The 14662-nt window shown below is 35.2% G+C and overlaps 1 protein-coding gene and 1 non-coding gene across 2 annotated transcripts; one reads left to right on the plus strand and one right to left on the minus strand.

Annotated features, from left to right (window-relative positions):
- Nucleotides 1–2274: 2274 nt before the first annotated feature.
- TRNAT-AGU (transfer RNA threonine (anticodon AGU)) lies at nucleotides 2275–2348 on the minus strand. The gene has a single exon. It is a non-coding gene; the product is annotated as a tRNA-Thr (tRNA).
- Nucleotides 2349–3455: 1107 nt separating this feature from the next.
- On the plus strand, nucleotides 3456–14412 carry LOC149087035 (uncharacterized). The gene is made up of 5 exons (XM_089231255.1): nucleotides 3456–3656; nucleotides 7063–7175; nucleotides 9551–9704; nucleotides 10170–10329; nucleotides 14052–14412. The coding sequence occupies exons 1-5, from the start codon at nucleotides 3533–3535 to the stop codon at nucleotides 14146–14148; spliced, it is 648 nt and encodes a 215-aa protein (XP_089087381.1). The 5' UTR covers nucleotides 3456–3532; the 3' UTR covers nucleotides 14149–14412.
- Nucleotides 14413–14662: the final 250 nt, after the last annotated feature.

Below are 14662 nucleotides of genomic sequence, written 5' to 3' on the forward strand. Positions count from 1 at the left end.
CCACTTAAAATGGACTCTATTTTTTCGATAATTTTAGTTGTTCAGAGACGAATGAACCTGGGGATACCCTAGCGTCACTTTGGAAGCTTTATAACTTTCGATGCTTCTTTAACCCTTTCAAACCCGAGAATTCATTTTTGGGAATGTTTTTGCATTTTTGATATTCAAAAAATACATTAAAAACATAAATGTCAGCAAATGTTTAATTTATTTTTTTATTTTTTTTTTTGTCAAATTTATTTTGGAGCTTCATAAGAAATAATTCACCTCATTCAAATTTTTCCAACCAAGGTGATACGGAGTACACATTTATATTCCCCATGAAAATTTCTTTCTAGAATTTTATTGCTAAATTTTATGTACTCTAATACAGTGGAATCTTGTTTTTTTAAGGAATAACCTTTGTAGCGAAAATCTCGTTTAACGAACGCTTCTCTAATCCCCCAGATAAGTTTACATAGGAACAATGCAAAAACCCGGAATTCCTTTATAATGAAATTTCGATTTAACGAAGTGATTTCTATGTTCTCTTGGAGTTCGTTATAACGGGATTCGACTGTACATAGCATTTTTTTCTCCGGAGTCACTTCCTCCTGGAGAAGTTATCTTGAAAACACTCTTTTTTCAGCTTTAAGAGCTGCCCCCTCTGATGAAAATCCCCAAAGTTCATATTCACCGTATTTCCAACTCAAACCACACACAATCATTCAAGTCAGAACTTAACTTCCCTCAAGTTAAATACATATACAGTGATAATAATCGATAAAGTCATCTACAGTAAATAAACTCGTATGTCCTCCGGGACGGGTGAAGTATGTCATCGGCATATATATATATATCTACAGTGAGAAAGAGCAACGACGACGTTTGTGGCACCAGGTACTGAAAGGGGGTGTATCGTCAGGTAGAATCTGCATAACTGAAGTCTAGAATTAAAATAAGAAATTGTGCAGGGGAACTTCAATAATTCGAGTGTTTCAGGAATTCCCCTTGAGTCTTCAATTCAATTTAATGTTGAAAAAAACTGCCTGATTAATTCGAATTTTTTGTCTTATGGATAATTTCAAGTTCGATTCCGATATGTCGTATGCAATATGTCTATTTCCTCAGAATTCCCGGCAAATTCTCTTAACTTCCAGTGATATTTTTCTTTATTCCGTGATTTACTGCTTCTTTTCAGAATATCATGTGGACAATACAAAAAATTAATTACAATCAACAAAACAGGAAAAACAAAAAAGCAAGGATTTCGTTACCAGTGCTGCCATCTGCCACCAGTTTTTCTAACTATGATTGAAGTGTAATGATTGAATAATTAGTCGTTGTAGGCCTCTCGCCACAGAGAGCAACAGGCCTACAACGACTAATTATTCAATCATTACACTTCACTCATAGTTAGAAAAACTGGTGGCAGATGGCAGCACTACACGTAACAAGCATTACACAGAAACAAACTTCACGTCAGGTTTCACTACACACACACTCCCGCATGTACCAATTCGTTAGAGGTTCCACAGAGGAATATGGACGAGGTACATGTGTGGTTTAGTAGTAGTAGTAGTAGTACTGCACATGTACACACAGACACAGGCTTTTGCCTTTGCACGGGCTGCTGAAGTTATACCAGATCTTTGATGACTTCATTACCACCTGCCGATTGCAGATGCTGCTACTCAGGAAATACGAAAGTGTGTGTGTGTGTGTGTGTGGTGATCAATGTTCCTACAACGAAACTGTTTTTAAAAGCCAGAGGGATTTAATCCCAGTCACTTGTCTAGGGAAAATGTCCGTATAAAAAGTAAATTTTTTTATTTCAATAACTATATGCAATCCTTTGTAACCTGAACAACGTATCGGACTTGATACGAGGTCACTGAATTATAGGGGCCCTACACAAATTTATTTTTTTTATTGAATACCTAAACACATTGAGCCCTCTGGTGCTATCTATCAGCAGACTACTACTAAATCACACAAGCACCTCTCGTCCATATTCCTCTACGGAATTACTAATGAATTGGTACATGGTGGGATGTGCGCGTACGTGTTGTGAACCTAACGTGAGTTTTGTTACTGTGTAATGCTTGTTATGTGTAGTGCTGCCATCTGCCATTAAATTTCTAACTATGAATGGAGTGCAATGATTGAGTAACTAGCGTTGTAGGCCTCCCCCAGCAGGCTAACTAACCAACCAACCAATCGTGCGATGGCTCGGTGCATATCCTACGGGACATCTAACTGAAGAGCCATCACCGGGAAAAAAGTTTCCCAGCGAGGCACCGGTGGGATTCGAACCCACGATCTCCTGTTTACTAGACAGGCGCTTTAACCATCTAAGCCACGGCGCCAGTTACCGCTGACTGGAAAACATCGCTGAAAAAATTAAGTCTATTATGGAACACCTGCTGCCATCTGATATTTATAAAAGAAGAAAGCAAAACTCACCTCTAGTTTCATCCTTGAAAACTAGTTGGCAATAAACCCTTCATCACACACACACATACACAAGGGAGTATTTCTCTCACTGAAATTGTATATGTCTTTGCGAAACACAAGTAAGTGCCATTTATGTTCAGGGCGTCATAAGAGAATCGTGCACTTCCTGACTAAGGATTTGGCAAATTCTCGAAAATTTTCAACAAAATCGCATTTTCGTGAGCGCACCCCCCCCCCCCTTCTCTTGAGGACCCACTGCATGGGCCCGGTTGAGACGGAACTGCTTATAATTCTTGGTGTGATGTATAATTTCAGAAATTAATTTTTGGGTGAAGTGAAATGAAACAGCTGAATAACGAAAAAGTTACTGCAGACAACAGCAACTGGTTATGTAGCTTTAACACCTCAACCGCCAGGTGGCTAAAAACATCAGAATAATTAATGCGAAAATTTCTATTGAATATTTGGCAACACTATACGTCCATGTTGGCTGTTACTAAGCCACTGAGCTATAAGTAAACTTTACTTATAGCTCAGTATACTAAGCTGATCCAAGCTGATCATATTTCCTGGAGAGAAATACGGGAAATCGAGATTCAAAATACGGGACATTGCCAATTATTGTCAAAAATGACGCTAAAACCGAACAAAGTTGCCAAATATTGTTGAAATTACGGAACAATCACAATGGCTGGAAATGAAGCATTACTGCAAATTGCATTGGATTAAAATGAATTCCACGAAAAAAAAAACCGTTCACCAAGACAAATGTGGGAGATTAATATTCTTATTTATAGTTGTAATTATCATAATATAATTTATGAGTTGAAAAATAATTTCAATCTTTGACTTCAATAAAGAATAAAAATTCAAGTGGGCTTCGGGTACGTAAAATACAGGAAAAATCGTAGCACATTTGCCAAAAAGTTGGGACGGCCAAAAAAAAACAGAAAATACCGGGACTGTCCTGGGAAATACTGGACGTATGGTCACCTCAGATTTTGCGCTCTTCGGTCACGCCCGTCTCAAACGTCGTATGTGATGAAAACAAAGTCTGTGTGAGTTAGTAGATGAAAATTTTAAACTTTTTAAAAAAATGCCATTGTTTACTCAAGCTATTGAAGCTGAAATAAATGAGTTCAAAGACATCTTGAACAAGCTGGACCAATCCTCTTCACTGGCGTTCGCAGCTGCTGAAAGCGAACTTAAAGAGAAGAAAGGTAATAAAGCATTGCCATCTCTTACTTAATATTAAGCCCAAATATAAAGATTACATTTTTTTTCTACGTTCAAAAAAATTAGATTTAAAATTACTCTGTTGAAAAAAAAATAAACAATTTCCTTGAACAACTGTGGAATTGCAGTCGATGCTCGTTATAACGACCCCCCGCCATCGTTCCTACGAAAATGGACGTTACATAGAGTAGTAACCATATAGGATGTTTCTTACGTGGGAACAGCTTTGGTATAAGGGACAGGTTGGCGATTTTTGGCGACTTTTTTCCGATGTCAAATATGTCCGACGGTACGAGAAAAAAGCCGCCAGAAAAAAAAATCGCCAGCATAGAAAACAGTAAAAAACAACAAAAACAAATGGTATAAACAAAAATAAGCTCTGGATTGTTTAAAAAATAAAACTGTGGATAAAAATAAATCGATCAGGGTTTAAATAAAACCCGGGCATTGTTTAAATAAAGCCTGGACCATTGTTTGAATAATAAATCGATCTGGGTTTAAATAAAGCCCGGACTGTTTGAATAATAAAGCGATCAGGGTATAAATAAAATACGGGCACTGTTTAAATAAAGGGAACAATACAACCTGACCAGCGACGAAAATGTAATCCAAACACTCAGAACAAGCACAAACGACAAAATGGCTGTACGGCTGTTTGAAAAGACGCGCTACAACAACTAACGCCACCTGGCAGAATTTTTCAGAACAGCGACAACCCAGCGGAACAACACCGAACCAGAGTACGCCAATGATGGCAACTTATCGCCGGAAAAAAGTTACCAATGTGGCGTGTCCCTTATACCAAAGCTGTTCCAATTATTCTTCTGGCTAGGTCAGTGGGATTCCCAACCTTGAAATGTTAGTTTTTGTTTTTTTTTCCTTTGGTAAAAAAACAAAAAAAACACCCGAATGCATGATGAGAAGTCTTGAAGAGTGAAGCGGAGCCGTGCTTTCGAATACCTTTCTTGCCAAAGAAAGAAAATCTCCAACACATTGTCAAAATGGAATAATACTATGGTTATTAAAAACGAAAAAAAAAAACATGATATGCAATGGAACTTCAGTTAATAAGCTTAATTCGTTCTGCCAATGTGCTCGTTATCCGAATCGCTTGTATATCGAATCAAACTTCCCTGTGGGAAATAATGGAAACTCTGATAATTTGTTCAACAATTATTCACTCGCATAAAAACGACATTCAATCGATATTTCACCGGGTGTTGTGCTGACCAAGACTAGGGGAAATATTATCCACAGTACGTGTGAGAACGAAAGCGAAAAACGTCAGAACGAAATCATTAGCTCAGTTGTGACAATGTGAAAATAAATAAAGCCCAAAATTTTTTGCTCGTAATGCGAATCATCACTCGTTAACCAAGCCAAAATTTGTTCAAAATTTTTGCTTGTTATGTGAATTACTCGTTATCCGAACTGCCACTGTACTAAAAACATGCTGGGGGAAACAGTATAAATGGTATAGCATATAAACAAACAAACAAAACAAAAAGCTCTAAAATGGTAACATAATTAATTCAAAATCATGCTGTGTACATGCTGTGTTTACAAAAGCCTATTATTACTAATGACCTCTGGTGGTGACATCACCTTCAGACGATAACCAACAGTGTAAATGGTACAGAAGCCAATGATGATAATGAAAGCAGTGGACAGAAAAGAAAAAATGCTCACAGAAGAAAATGGCCAATCATGAGGAAAAGCCACCAAAACGCTAGGGAAAATATTGCAGAAGAAAAAATGGATTATATCCTATAGGCGTTACTGTTCCAATCATTTTACAGTTCTGTGTTAAATATTATTCTAATAATATTCAACACAGAACAAGTTAATCATTATCGCTCGATTCCAACATGTGGTATACCTTCTTGTCGCCAAGTTTTCAACTTTGTCACCAAGACCACCCTCTGGCACATTTTCAAGTGTTATTAGGTGTTCCTATCCTTCTGCAGGTAACTCTAGCAAATAGTGCCAAATTGAGTCTGGAAATAAAAAAAAATAGTCCCCAAATAATGATGTACCATCATCCATTTGGAATTTACCTCATTATCTTATCCAAGCACATGGACCCTCGGAAGCCTTGCCAAGGGGTCTGTGGACACCTGCTGAGAAACTACTGAGATAAATGAATAATTGATGAATTCCCAATATACGATATAACTTACTGCTGGGTCACAAGTATTATTATTGGTTATCTTTATCACCAGACCAAACTTGGTAATATTTGCTAGAGTTATCAATGGTACAATAAAAAAAACTAGTAATGTTCAAAATGTAACTAAGAGGATGGTGTTGGCGATATATTAGTGTTTTAGCATAGTGGTAAATTTGCCAACAAACAGGTATACGGTATATTGACCAAATAATTTATAATTGCTGTCATATGACCCATATATTATGGGACATTCCTGTGTTTGGAATTTGTAATCTGAGCCGAAAACAGAACTACGGTATAATCTTTTTCCTGGCAAAATAATATTGATTACAATAAATTTGCCAAGTTTTTTCCAGAGTTGGAAAATTTTAAAAAGAGCACTTCTTTTGAAGATCTCCATGCTCAAAATATCCAAGTTTTACAGAGATTATGGCCTCTGTAATTCAATAATAAACTTAAAATTATGTTAAAATAGGCATTTGTGTGGCATAAAATTTTCAGAAAAGGCATTTTTATCTAAGAAGTTTTAAAATAGGCAAAGAAAGGCATTTATGGCATTTTGCCTGAACTTCTGGGCTCTACTTATGAATTAAAGTAAGCTTCATTGAAAAGAAAATTCCTTTTCAAATAAAAAAGTCAAGAAGGATAAAATTACGAAATTTTCCATCATAATTTTCCATATAATATGGCATGTATTATACATGTCATATTATCACCCTTATCATGACAGAATGGAATTGCGACAAGAAATCTGTCATTATATCCAAAGTCGCTGCATTTTTATTGACCTTATAAACAAAGTCTGTTAACATTATTCTCGATGGGAATTGGTCAGAGCCACCAAATAAAGGCGTTATAACTGAATTGGTGTTGCAACCAAAATGTTCTAGCGAATTCAACTGAATACATAAAAAAGAATGCCTACGTTGCTCCACCATAGAAATTATATACTGAAAAGGACTTAGTGAGTCAAAATAGGCTGACAACCACTGCTCTAGAATAAATGCAGAATCATCTAGGTTGAAAATAAGGAACCTCTATTATAATCCCTTTCTTTTTCTTGGTAATTTCTCCCCACTGATTTTTTTTTTTTTTTTCGAGAGAACATTGATTTCGAGAGCATGTGAAAGCTTTTATTAGCGAGAAAGTTAGTTATGTTGTTCTGCTTTAAGTTATTGTTTTTCTTGCATCTGTTTAGCTATGTTTATATTTTCTTCCAGATGATAATGCTATCAGAAGACTTGAAAAAATTCAGTCGCTCATGACTGGTTTTAGTGACTTGAGTGAAGAGGTCAATACGTTCATGAAAGGCACTAAAAAGATGAAGGACAATGTAAAGAACATTCCTTATTCTATTTCTTGGTTTTTTTCACATGAATATACCTTTTAAATCATCTAACAATACTGGTTATACATTACCCACATTCGATGCCCACGTGACCGCACAGCGGCTATCAGTGCTGAAAATCTCCCTTCCCACAAAGTACTGGGAAAAAAATTCTGTCACTCTTTATTCCAAACACTTAACTTCAGGCAATGCCAGAATTGAAGAAAAGGACCAAGGGAGGCAACTACCAAACTTTAGGAAGTGGCAATTTTAGGGGGGGGGAAACTTGAAATAAATTATTTTGACTGCAAAACAATGCAAAAAACATTGTTGTAGAGCTTTGGAGTTTTACAGTGACAGGAAGTGGTGACCAAACCAAATTTACCCCTCCTGCCAAAAACTGCTTGTATTTAGGCATGATGAAAATGCATTGAAGATTTTGAGTGTCCAAATGAATGGCGTCTTTTGTAAGTGCTTGACGTTCCATTCAGAAACATAGCAAAAGGATCCTCTGAGAACAAAAAAGTGGTTACTGGGAAATGCAAAAGGTTCCCCCCACAAAAAAAGAGACCAGAATTCATTGTTAGTACGTATATAGGTGCCAATGCTTCCAATTTACCCGGAAGCCTTCCCATTTTTCAGCCTTATTAAAATCTTCTGGTCGGAAATCTAATTCTTCCAATTTTACATCTCTAATTTTTCATATCTTCATGGGAAAATCCTTAAAAGTCCTCAAATTGTGCTTTGTTTGAATGTGGAAAATCCCTAAAGAAAATACTCTTCTATTCCTTGAAATTTCAGGTTGACCCCGTTTTCTCAGGAAAAATATGGGTAATCAGTATTTCAAGTAAGAAAAATCGGTAATTGTCATCAAATATGATGGTTAACGTAAACAAAGTGGGTAATTATTGCTAAAAAAATCAGGACAGGAAAAAATGAATCCTGGAAAAACAGGATTTTTATATGGTCACCCATTGCAATTTCAAAAAAATCCCTAGTTTCCCCCTTTTATTTGTTTGACATGTTTTCTTTGATGCAGAATGTGTCATCGGAATAAACTACAGGTTTTTCTAGTCTGTGAATTGGCACCTATGTACATACTACATGTCCGAAGAAAATGCTTAAGGATTAAAATTTTCTGTGATAAATGACCACAAAAATTATTAATTGCTTCTAAATTCCTAAAATATGGCTTGTCATAGAAGTCCAAGCCCTAGTGATGACTAATATATCACATAAATGTTTAGCTCCCGTAGTTGTGAAATGTATGATAAATATTTAATTCAAAAATCGGACTTTAAAAATAAACGGAGGAATTGCTATGTTAAAACTCAGTTGCTGCCACTCCAACAAGCAGTTAAACATTTATTTCTTGGTACCACAGAATTGCAGCATTTCACTCCAAAGAACCCCCACTGTTCTTCCCCAAAAAAATGTTTTGCATTGTTCTGTAATGGTTCCTACGGTAAAACATTCTCAAAATAGTCTTTTCTATTTTCTTAAAATTCTTTCTCAGATTGTTCTGCAATGTGCAGCATAGTTTCCATCATACAGTAGAGTCAATAATCCAAGATGAATGGGCCAAGGCGAGAACACCTCGGATTACTGAAAATTCAAATTATCCGAAAAATAGCAGAAACTAACATTTTAGGGGGGGGGGGTTACACACTCTTGGATATTACTTTGTAGTACAGTCAACGTTCATTTTTATGAACCCAGATAAACAGGAAAAATTAGTTCGTGAAATTCAAAGTTTATAAATGGGAAAGACGTTTAAAGGAATAGTATTGTTCTGGATAATGGCCTCTCACAAGCACTTGAGATGGCAAAACATGAAGCTATTTGAAGGACATAACACAGATTTATTTTATAAAACAGGTGTTAGTACAGCTATTTGCATGTAAGAAGAAGAGATTTTACAACACACTTAAGAGAGAGCGACGTCTCGCATAAAGGAGACCTCGTCTTATAAATTCCTCTTGGTTTCACCTTGGCGGCGCTTATATGCAGGCGAAGAAAACTTCCAGAATGCACGCCCATATTCTTGCGAGACCTAATCTTTTTTTTTTTGCCATCAGAACATCAACAAATCATCAGACCTGTCTCTAAATTTGCCAAGTTTGTTGTCAATTTGGCAAGGTTTACAGAGAAATGCATTAATAACTATTTACTGGTGAAAGATGACATAAATGATAAATTATGACTGTTTATATAATTTTCATAACAATATATTGTTTGGGACCAGATGATTAGTTTCTAAAAATGTGCAGTTTTCATTAAATCTGAGCATCTACCAAAGTAACAATGTTATAAATTCTGACCAAATTATATCCGTAACATATGATCAAGGGAAAAAAACAGTTATGAATTTGTTTTTTTAGCTTTCCAAGGCCAAAAAGAGTGAATATTCATGTCAAGAAATCGATGAGATGTTAGAAAATACACTGGGAGAAGCAGGTCCTGTCACGAGTTCGTCTGTGCAGGAAGAAATGTTGAAGAAACTGGAGAGCGAGATAGAAAATCTCAAAGCATCTGGTATTTAATTTTGTAATGATTTTTATTTGTCAGAACATTGTTCATAGTATAAAAAATTCAATCTAACTCACTTAATTCAAGTGTGTTTAATATATCACTGTCAGTATATATACAGTGAAAATCCTTTATACTATTCTCTGGTTCTGGCGCACCTCCAATAAAACATATTACATCTACAGTGAATCCCATTTATAATGTTTTTCAAAAAACGGACATGAATGAACTTTGTAAGTAGGAAAACATTTTAAACAGAAATCTTGATCAGTATTATAGTAAGAGTTGGGATCATGTGAAAATAAGTCGTACTTTGTAATGTTGTTCGATACAGTATTGTCACAGATGTGTCAAAGTTTTTTCCTTTCCACCCAGGTTGCAGCACCCTCTAGCTTATAGTAAAAATACTCTTTTAATGATATAGTCATGTGCCTGGATCAAGAGTTACAAGTTTTGATCCACTTATTTCAGGTGGCAAAGAAGATGCTGATTTCATTGTAACAGAGAGGATTGAATCATATAAAGACCCTTTCACGAAAAAAATAATCCAGGATCCTGTGCGAAGCCGAACCTGCAACCATTACTTCGAAAGAAGTGCAGTTACAAGACACATCAAAAGTGGACGCCAAAGGTATTTTTCCCTCGAACATATTTTAAGTTATTTTAAATCAATTTTCATATACACAATAGAACCTCGTTAAGTCAAACTCATTCAACTCAGATCTCTAGGAACCCAGACATGAAATGGGAAAGAAAATAGTACCATCAGTCCTCACGATTTCCATATTCCCTGTGTCCTTCCCAGTTCTAGAAAACACTGTTGTAACGCTAATTCTCGTATCTGAGCAAATAAATTGTACATGTTAAATAAGCGTTTTAAAAACCCCTCCTGAAGTTTTTTCAAGTGTTTAAGTCCTCCATATGCCTTCTAACTCCATATCAGCATTAAGCTGCTTGTTTGGATATTATGTCGACATTTATGGCTTGCTATATACATTACTTATTGTGCAGGCAATCGAAGAAGATGGAAATGCAGTAGACATCTGAAGTCATGGATAAATTTCGCAGATGTGTTTAGTGTCATTGCTAGTTGTTTAGTGTAAGCTATAAAGATAGGAACAGTCATCTCCTGTTAGAACTTTTGGCAACAATGCATGCCAGAGGACACATCCATTACTACAGAGCCAGTGAAAAAATTCATGAACCACATTATCACTGTTAATGAAGCAGATGAATGGAGAAGGGTTCAATGAGGTTGACATAGAAGAAAATTAACAGAAATTCAGAAATCAACATTGGAGGAATGAATACAGTATTGCTTTGGTTTCAGGAGCAGTCAAGCTCCTGAAACCAAAGCAATACTGCATGACGATTAAAAAGTTAAAGACAAGTTCATTAAGAGCAACATAGCGCAAAGGCTTTGTAAGTTAAAATCACCAATGGATTGTTTCCATGGCATAGGCCCATGTATGGTACGTTTTCCTTTCTTGCAAACCAAACACCCCACACACTCTATCGACTTTAGCCATTGCCCCATTTTCAAGGGCGAGATCATGTAGAACGTTACCGTACTCTAACAAATTAAATTGAATGAAGAATAAATAGCTCTCTAACAAATGTTATAATATTATTTCAAATACTATCACCAAGAATCACTGGGTTCCCCTTCTACTTCGGCCGCACAAAGTAGATATAAACAAGATGTCTAAAAAACAGATGTTTAGTTTGTACTGTTTGAGGAGAGAGATTTTCTGTATTCGCAATTACCCTGGAACTTAACCCCAAAAATACTGAGGAACAACTGTATTTCAATTTTTTTTTAAAATCTAGAAGTTGATAAGGGTGGTCATCCACTCGAAGCGATGAACAAGTTGTGCAGTCATCTATATGTGCAAGACTGATCCCTGTGCACTGAAAGCTAGTGGGTATCACCCAATGCAAATGAGTCCCCCTTCCAGCAGTTTTATGAATTTCACTGATCTGCGTTACAACTGGCACAGTAGAAATAAACAAATGCTCTCTAAAAAATATCACATCTTTTCTCAAGAAGTTGTTCCCGATTTTGTGCAAGTGACAGTGCTTTCTTTCCCACCCAACTCCAAGAATAATATAAAAAAAAGGCCAAGGAAGAGAAATACTGTTTTTTTTCCTATGTTTCATACAGTGAGAATATTCCTATACTACTATAAAGGAAAGAGGGCAAAAAGTTATATATTCTGAGCACCATCTTTCTCCTTCTGTTATCAAAATGTGAACAATAGCTGACTCCGCCTATTGGCTGTTGATTGACTGATTAGGGAATGGAAAACATGCTGGAGTGGGAAAAAACAATGCAGTATCTGAGCTTGTCATTTGCGGAAGTAAGAGGGGTTTTAACAAGGTGAAGTATCTCATAATTGCCACTGAGAGGGTTAATTTATAGCAGCACATTTGACAGGAATTGCCTTGACATTTCTGACAACTTCTGATTCATACATAAAACATTAATTTTCTTCAAAAAGAAATAGGATTTATGCCGCAAATATATGCATTTAATTTTCATGTAAACAATTTGACCCTATTGAGAAAATCTTAAGTTAAAGAAATAACAAAAATATTTTGTACTAACAGAGTTTTGACAAAAGTTGGTATCCACTCTTATTAGTGGATACCTCGCTTCACTCCCACCCTCCTCGGTATCCACCTATGCGCTCCCTATTGCAACGGGAAATGGCCCTGTTGGGCTCATTTGAAGTGAGTACATAGATGTATGCTAGATATTCAGGTCTATTAAAAAACAGCTGCAGTAGTTTTAGTGGCGAAATAAGGGAACTTCTCAGAATCCCACATGGTAACAAATCAAAGTAGGAAAAGAATATCAATTACACACTATACAGCATTGTGAAGAATTGGTTTTAGAAAGACACTGGCCATGTTGCAAATCATTGAGAAGCCCTGTATTTTGGAATAGCCTCAAATAAGAGATTTTGAAGAGAGCAGAATCAGGACTCTCTTTTATTGGAAGAGTAGATAGAACATGGGCTTTGAGAGTATTCGAGAAGCTACTGATGTTTTGTCTTAATCGGGAGCTCATGGAATTAAACAAAAATTATAATGTAATTCAATGTTGGATGAGCATTTAATTTATATTCAGTTTGGCTTGACAAGGTTTGACTGTATTTGTGATATATTTTTTTAAATCTAATTCCAAAAGAGTGTCCATTTCTTCTTCCCATCCTGTTTATTGGTAATTGCCACAAAATTGTGTCCCCAGCAGTTTACATTACATATATTTGAGAGATTTTTTTTATTGTCACTTTATATTTCAGTTTCTAAAAAGTTGACACTATTTTTAATTTGCTTGAATACATTTCTTCATTTGTTAAATAAATATCCTTCCCCTGGCTGTCTCCCAGCACATTTTTTAAATTTTGAAATCTTAAAACAAAAATATGTTCTTTTTTTCAACAATATATATTTTCAGGGCCAGTATACTTTCATATTTCTTTTTTTTTTTTTACAATTTTAAATATTTTTTACCAACAGTTCATAGTCAAATGAAAATTTTCCCCTTTTTTTATTCGTGACATTTGGAAAACATTGGTTCAAGTCCCACAATACCAGTTGCCACCTATCAAATTTTGTGTTGAGAAGGTTAAGAGAAGAATGTACCCATCACTTGAACCTCCTTTTAAATCAATTAGAATTGTAAATTGATTTACTAATTATATATATTCATGAAAAAAGAGGAGAGTGTTTTTATTAAATGTCCTTTTTTTTGTGAGAAATATATAATTGAAAATTATTTTCAGTTTACCATGTGTTTCATTTCAGAAACATTTATTATTTCTGAAAAGCACATGCTTTTTCAATGTGCTTAGTTTTTGATCAGTGGTGCTAAACATTCAAAAATGCCTTTCTCCTGGCATTAGGTAACCAGAAGGAAGGTTTGATCAAAAGTAAATAAAATCCAAATTTCTTGGTTGCAACATCAAGCTTCAGTAATGTTTCATCTAAAGAATGTTTTGAGAATGCAACTTGTGCTGAAGAAAAATAGAGACAAATTAGAAATCTGTTGTCCCCATAAAATCTATGGAGGGGGGAACAAGAAACAAATTATTCAAAGTATCAGTGCTTGTCCAAGTTGAAAATAAAATACCAAAATACATGTAGAGTATCAAGTTAAGTGCTGAAACACAAATGCCTTAACATGGTTAAACTTAAATTTTTAACAAACTTCATTGCTGGCTATATTCCATTTTGTGCAAGTAAAGAAGTGTCCTAAAAAATTTTTCTTGGATTTTTTGTTGAAATTTTTTTTTTTTTTACTTTTTGTCCTATTTCATGACCCATGTTTTTATTTTTAAATTATAGGTGTCCTTATACTGGCTGTAACTCTAACTTGAATTTGAAAGACTTGGTAGACGATCCTGATTTATTACTGAAGCTCGCTCAGGCACATTCTTCATAACTTAATGTATATATTTGTATAGTCAAGTATGTGTGTGTGATGCTTCCATTTGTGATTATTTACTCTGCTGTTTCTCATATTAAACAGATTATGAAATTTGTGTTAAATGTGAAGAAAAAATTTCATTTTTTCTGTGAAACGTTTTTTTACTTAAGTATACAATAAAAATCATTTTTTACAATAATCACAGAATAATATTACTCTCTGGTGCCTTTTTTATAGTATTGATATAATCCATCTATCATGTGACGTTTCCTCCAGAGAAAATTCATAATTATAGAAACATAACTGAATTGACAGAGTTGTCATAATTGGAATTAATTGAGAGTTTCTCTGAGCAATTCATCTCTACAAGATCATTTCCTCCTAATGATGCTAACTGCTAGTGTTACGGAAATGTTGACAAGAAGCTCGTCCTGAACACAGCCTTTGCCCTGAGAAACTCTCAAAACACTCGCCACTCGGTTTTTATTTTTTGCTTTAACATATATATATGTTGTATGAAGAAAAATCA

The sequence above is a fragment of the Pholcus phalangioides genome, unplaced genomic scaffold (assembly GCF_987345545.1).
Source record: "Pholcus phalangioides strain wild (caught in Gottingen) unplaced genomic scaffold, Ppha-v1.0 ptg000004l_1, whole genome shotgun sequence".
NCBI classification, from domain to species: domain Eukaryota; kingdom Metazoa; phylum Arthropoda; class Arachnida; order Araneae; family Pholcidae; genus Pholcus; species Pholcus phalangioides.

Excerpts from the sequence above, each read along its gene's own strand:
- LOC149087035 (XM_089231255.1), top strand. The coding sequence starts at position 3,533 with ATGCCATTGTTTACTCAAGCTATTGAAGCTGAAATAAATGAGTTCAAA. Across the intron at positions 3,657-7,062 it reads CGAACTTAAAGAGAAGAAAG|ATGATAATGCTATCAGAAGA; the intron begins GTAATAAAGCAT and ends ATTTTCTTCCAG. Across the intron at positions 7,176-9,550 it reads CTAAAAAGATGAAGGACAAT|CTTTCCAAGGCCAAAAAGAG; the intron begins GTAAAGAACATT and ends TTGTTTTTTTAG.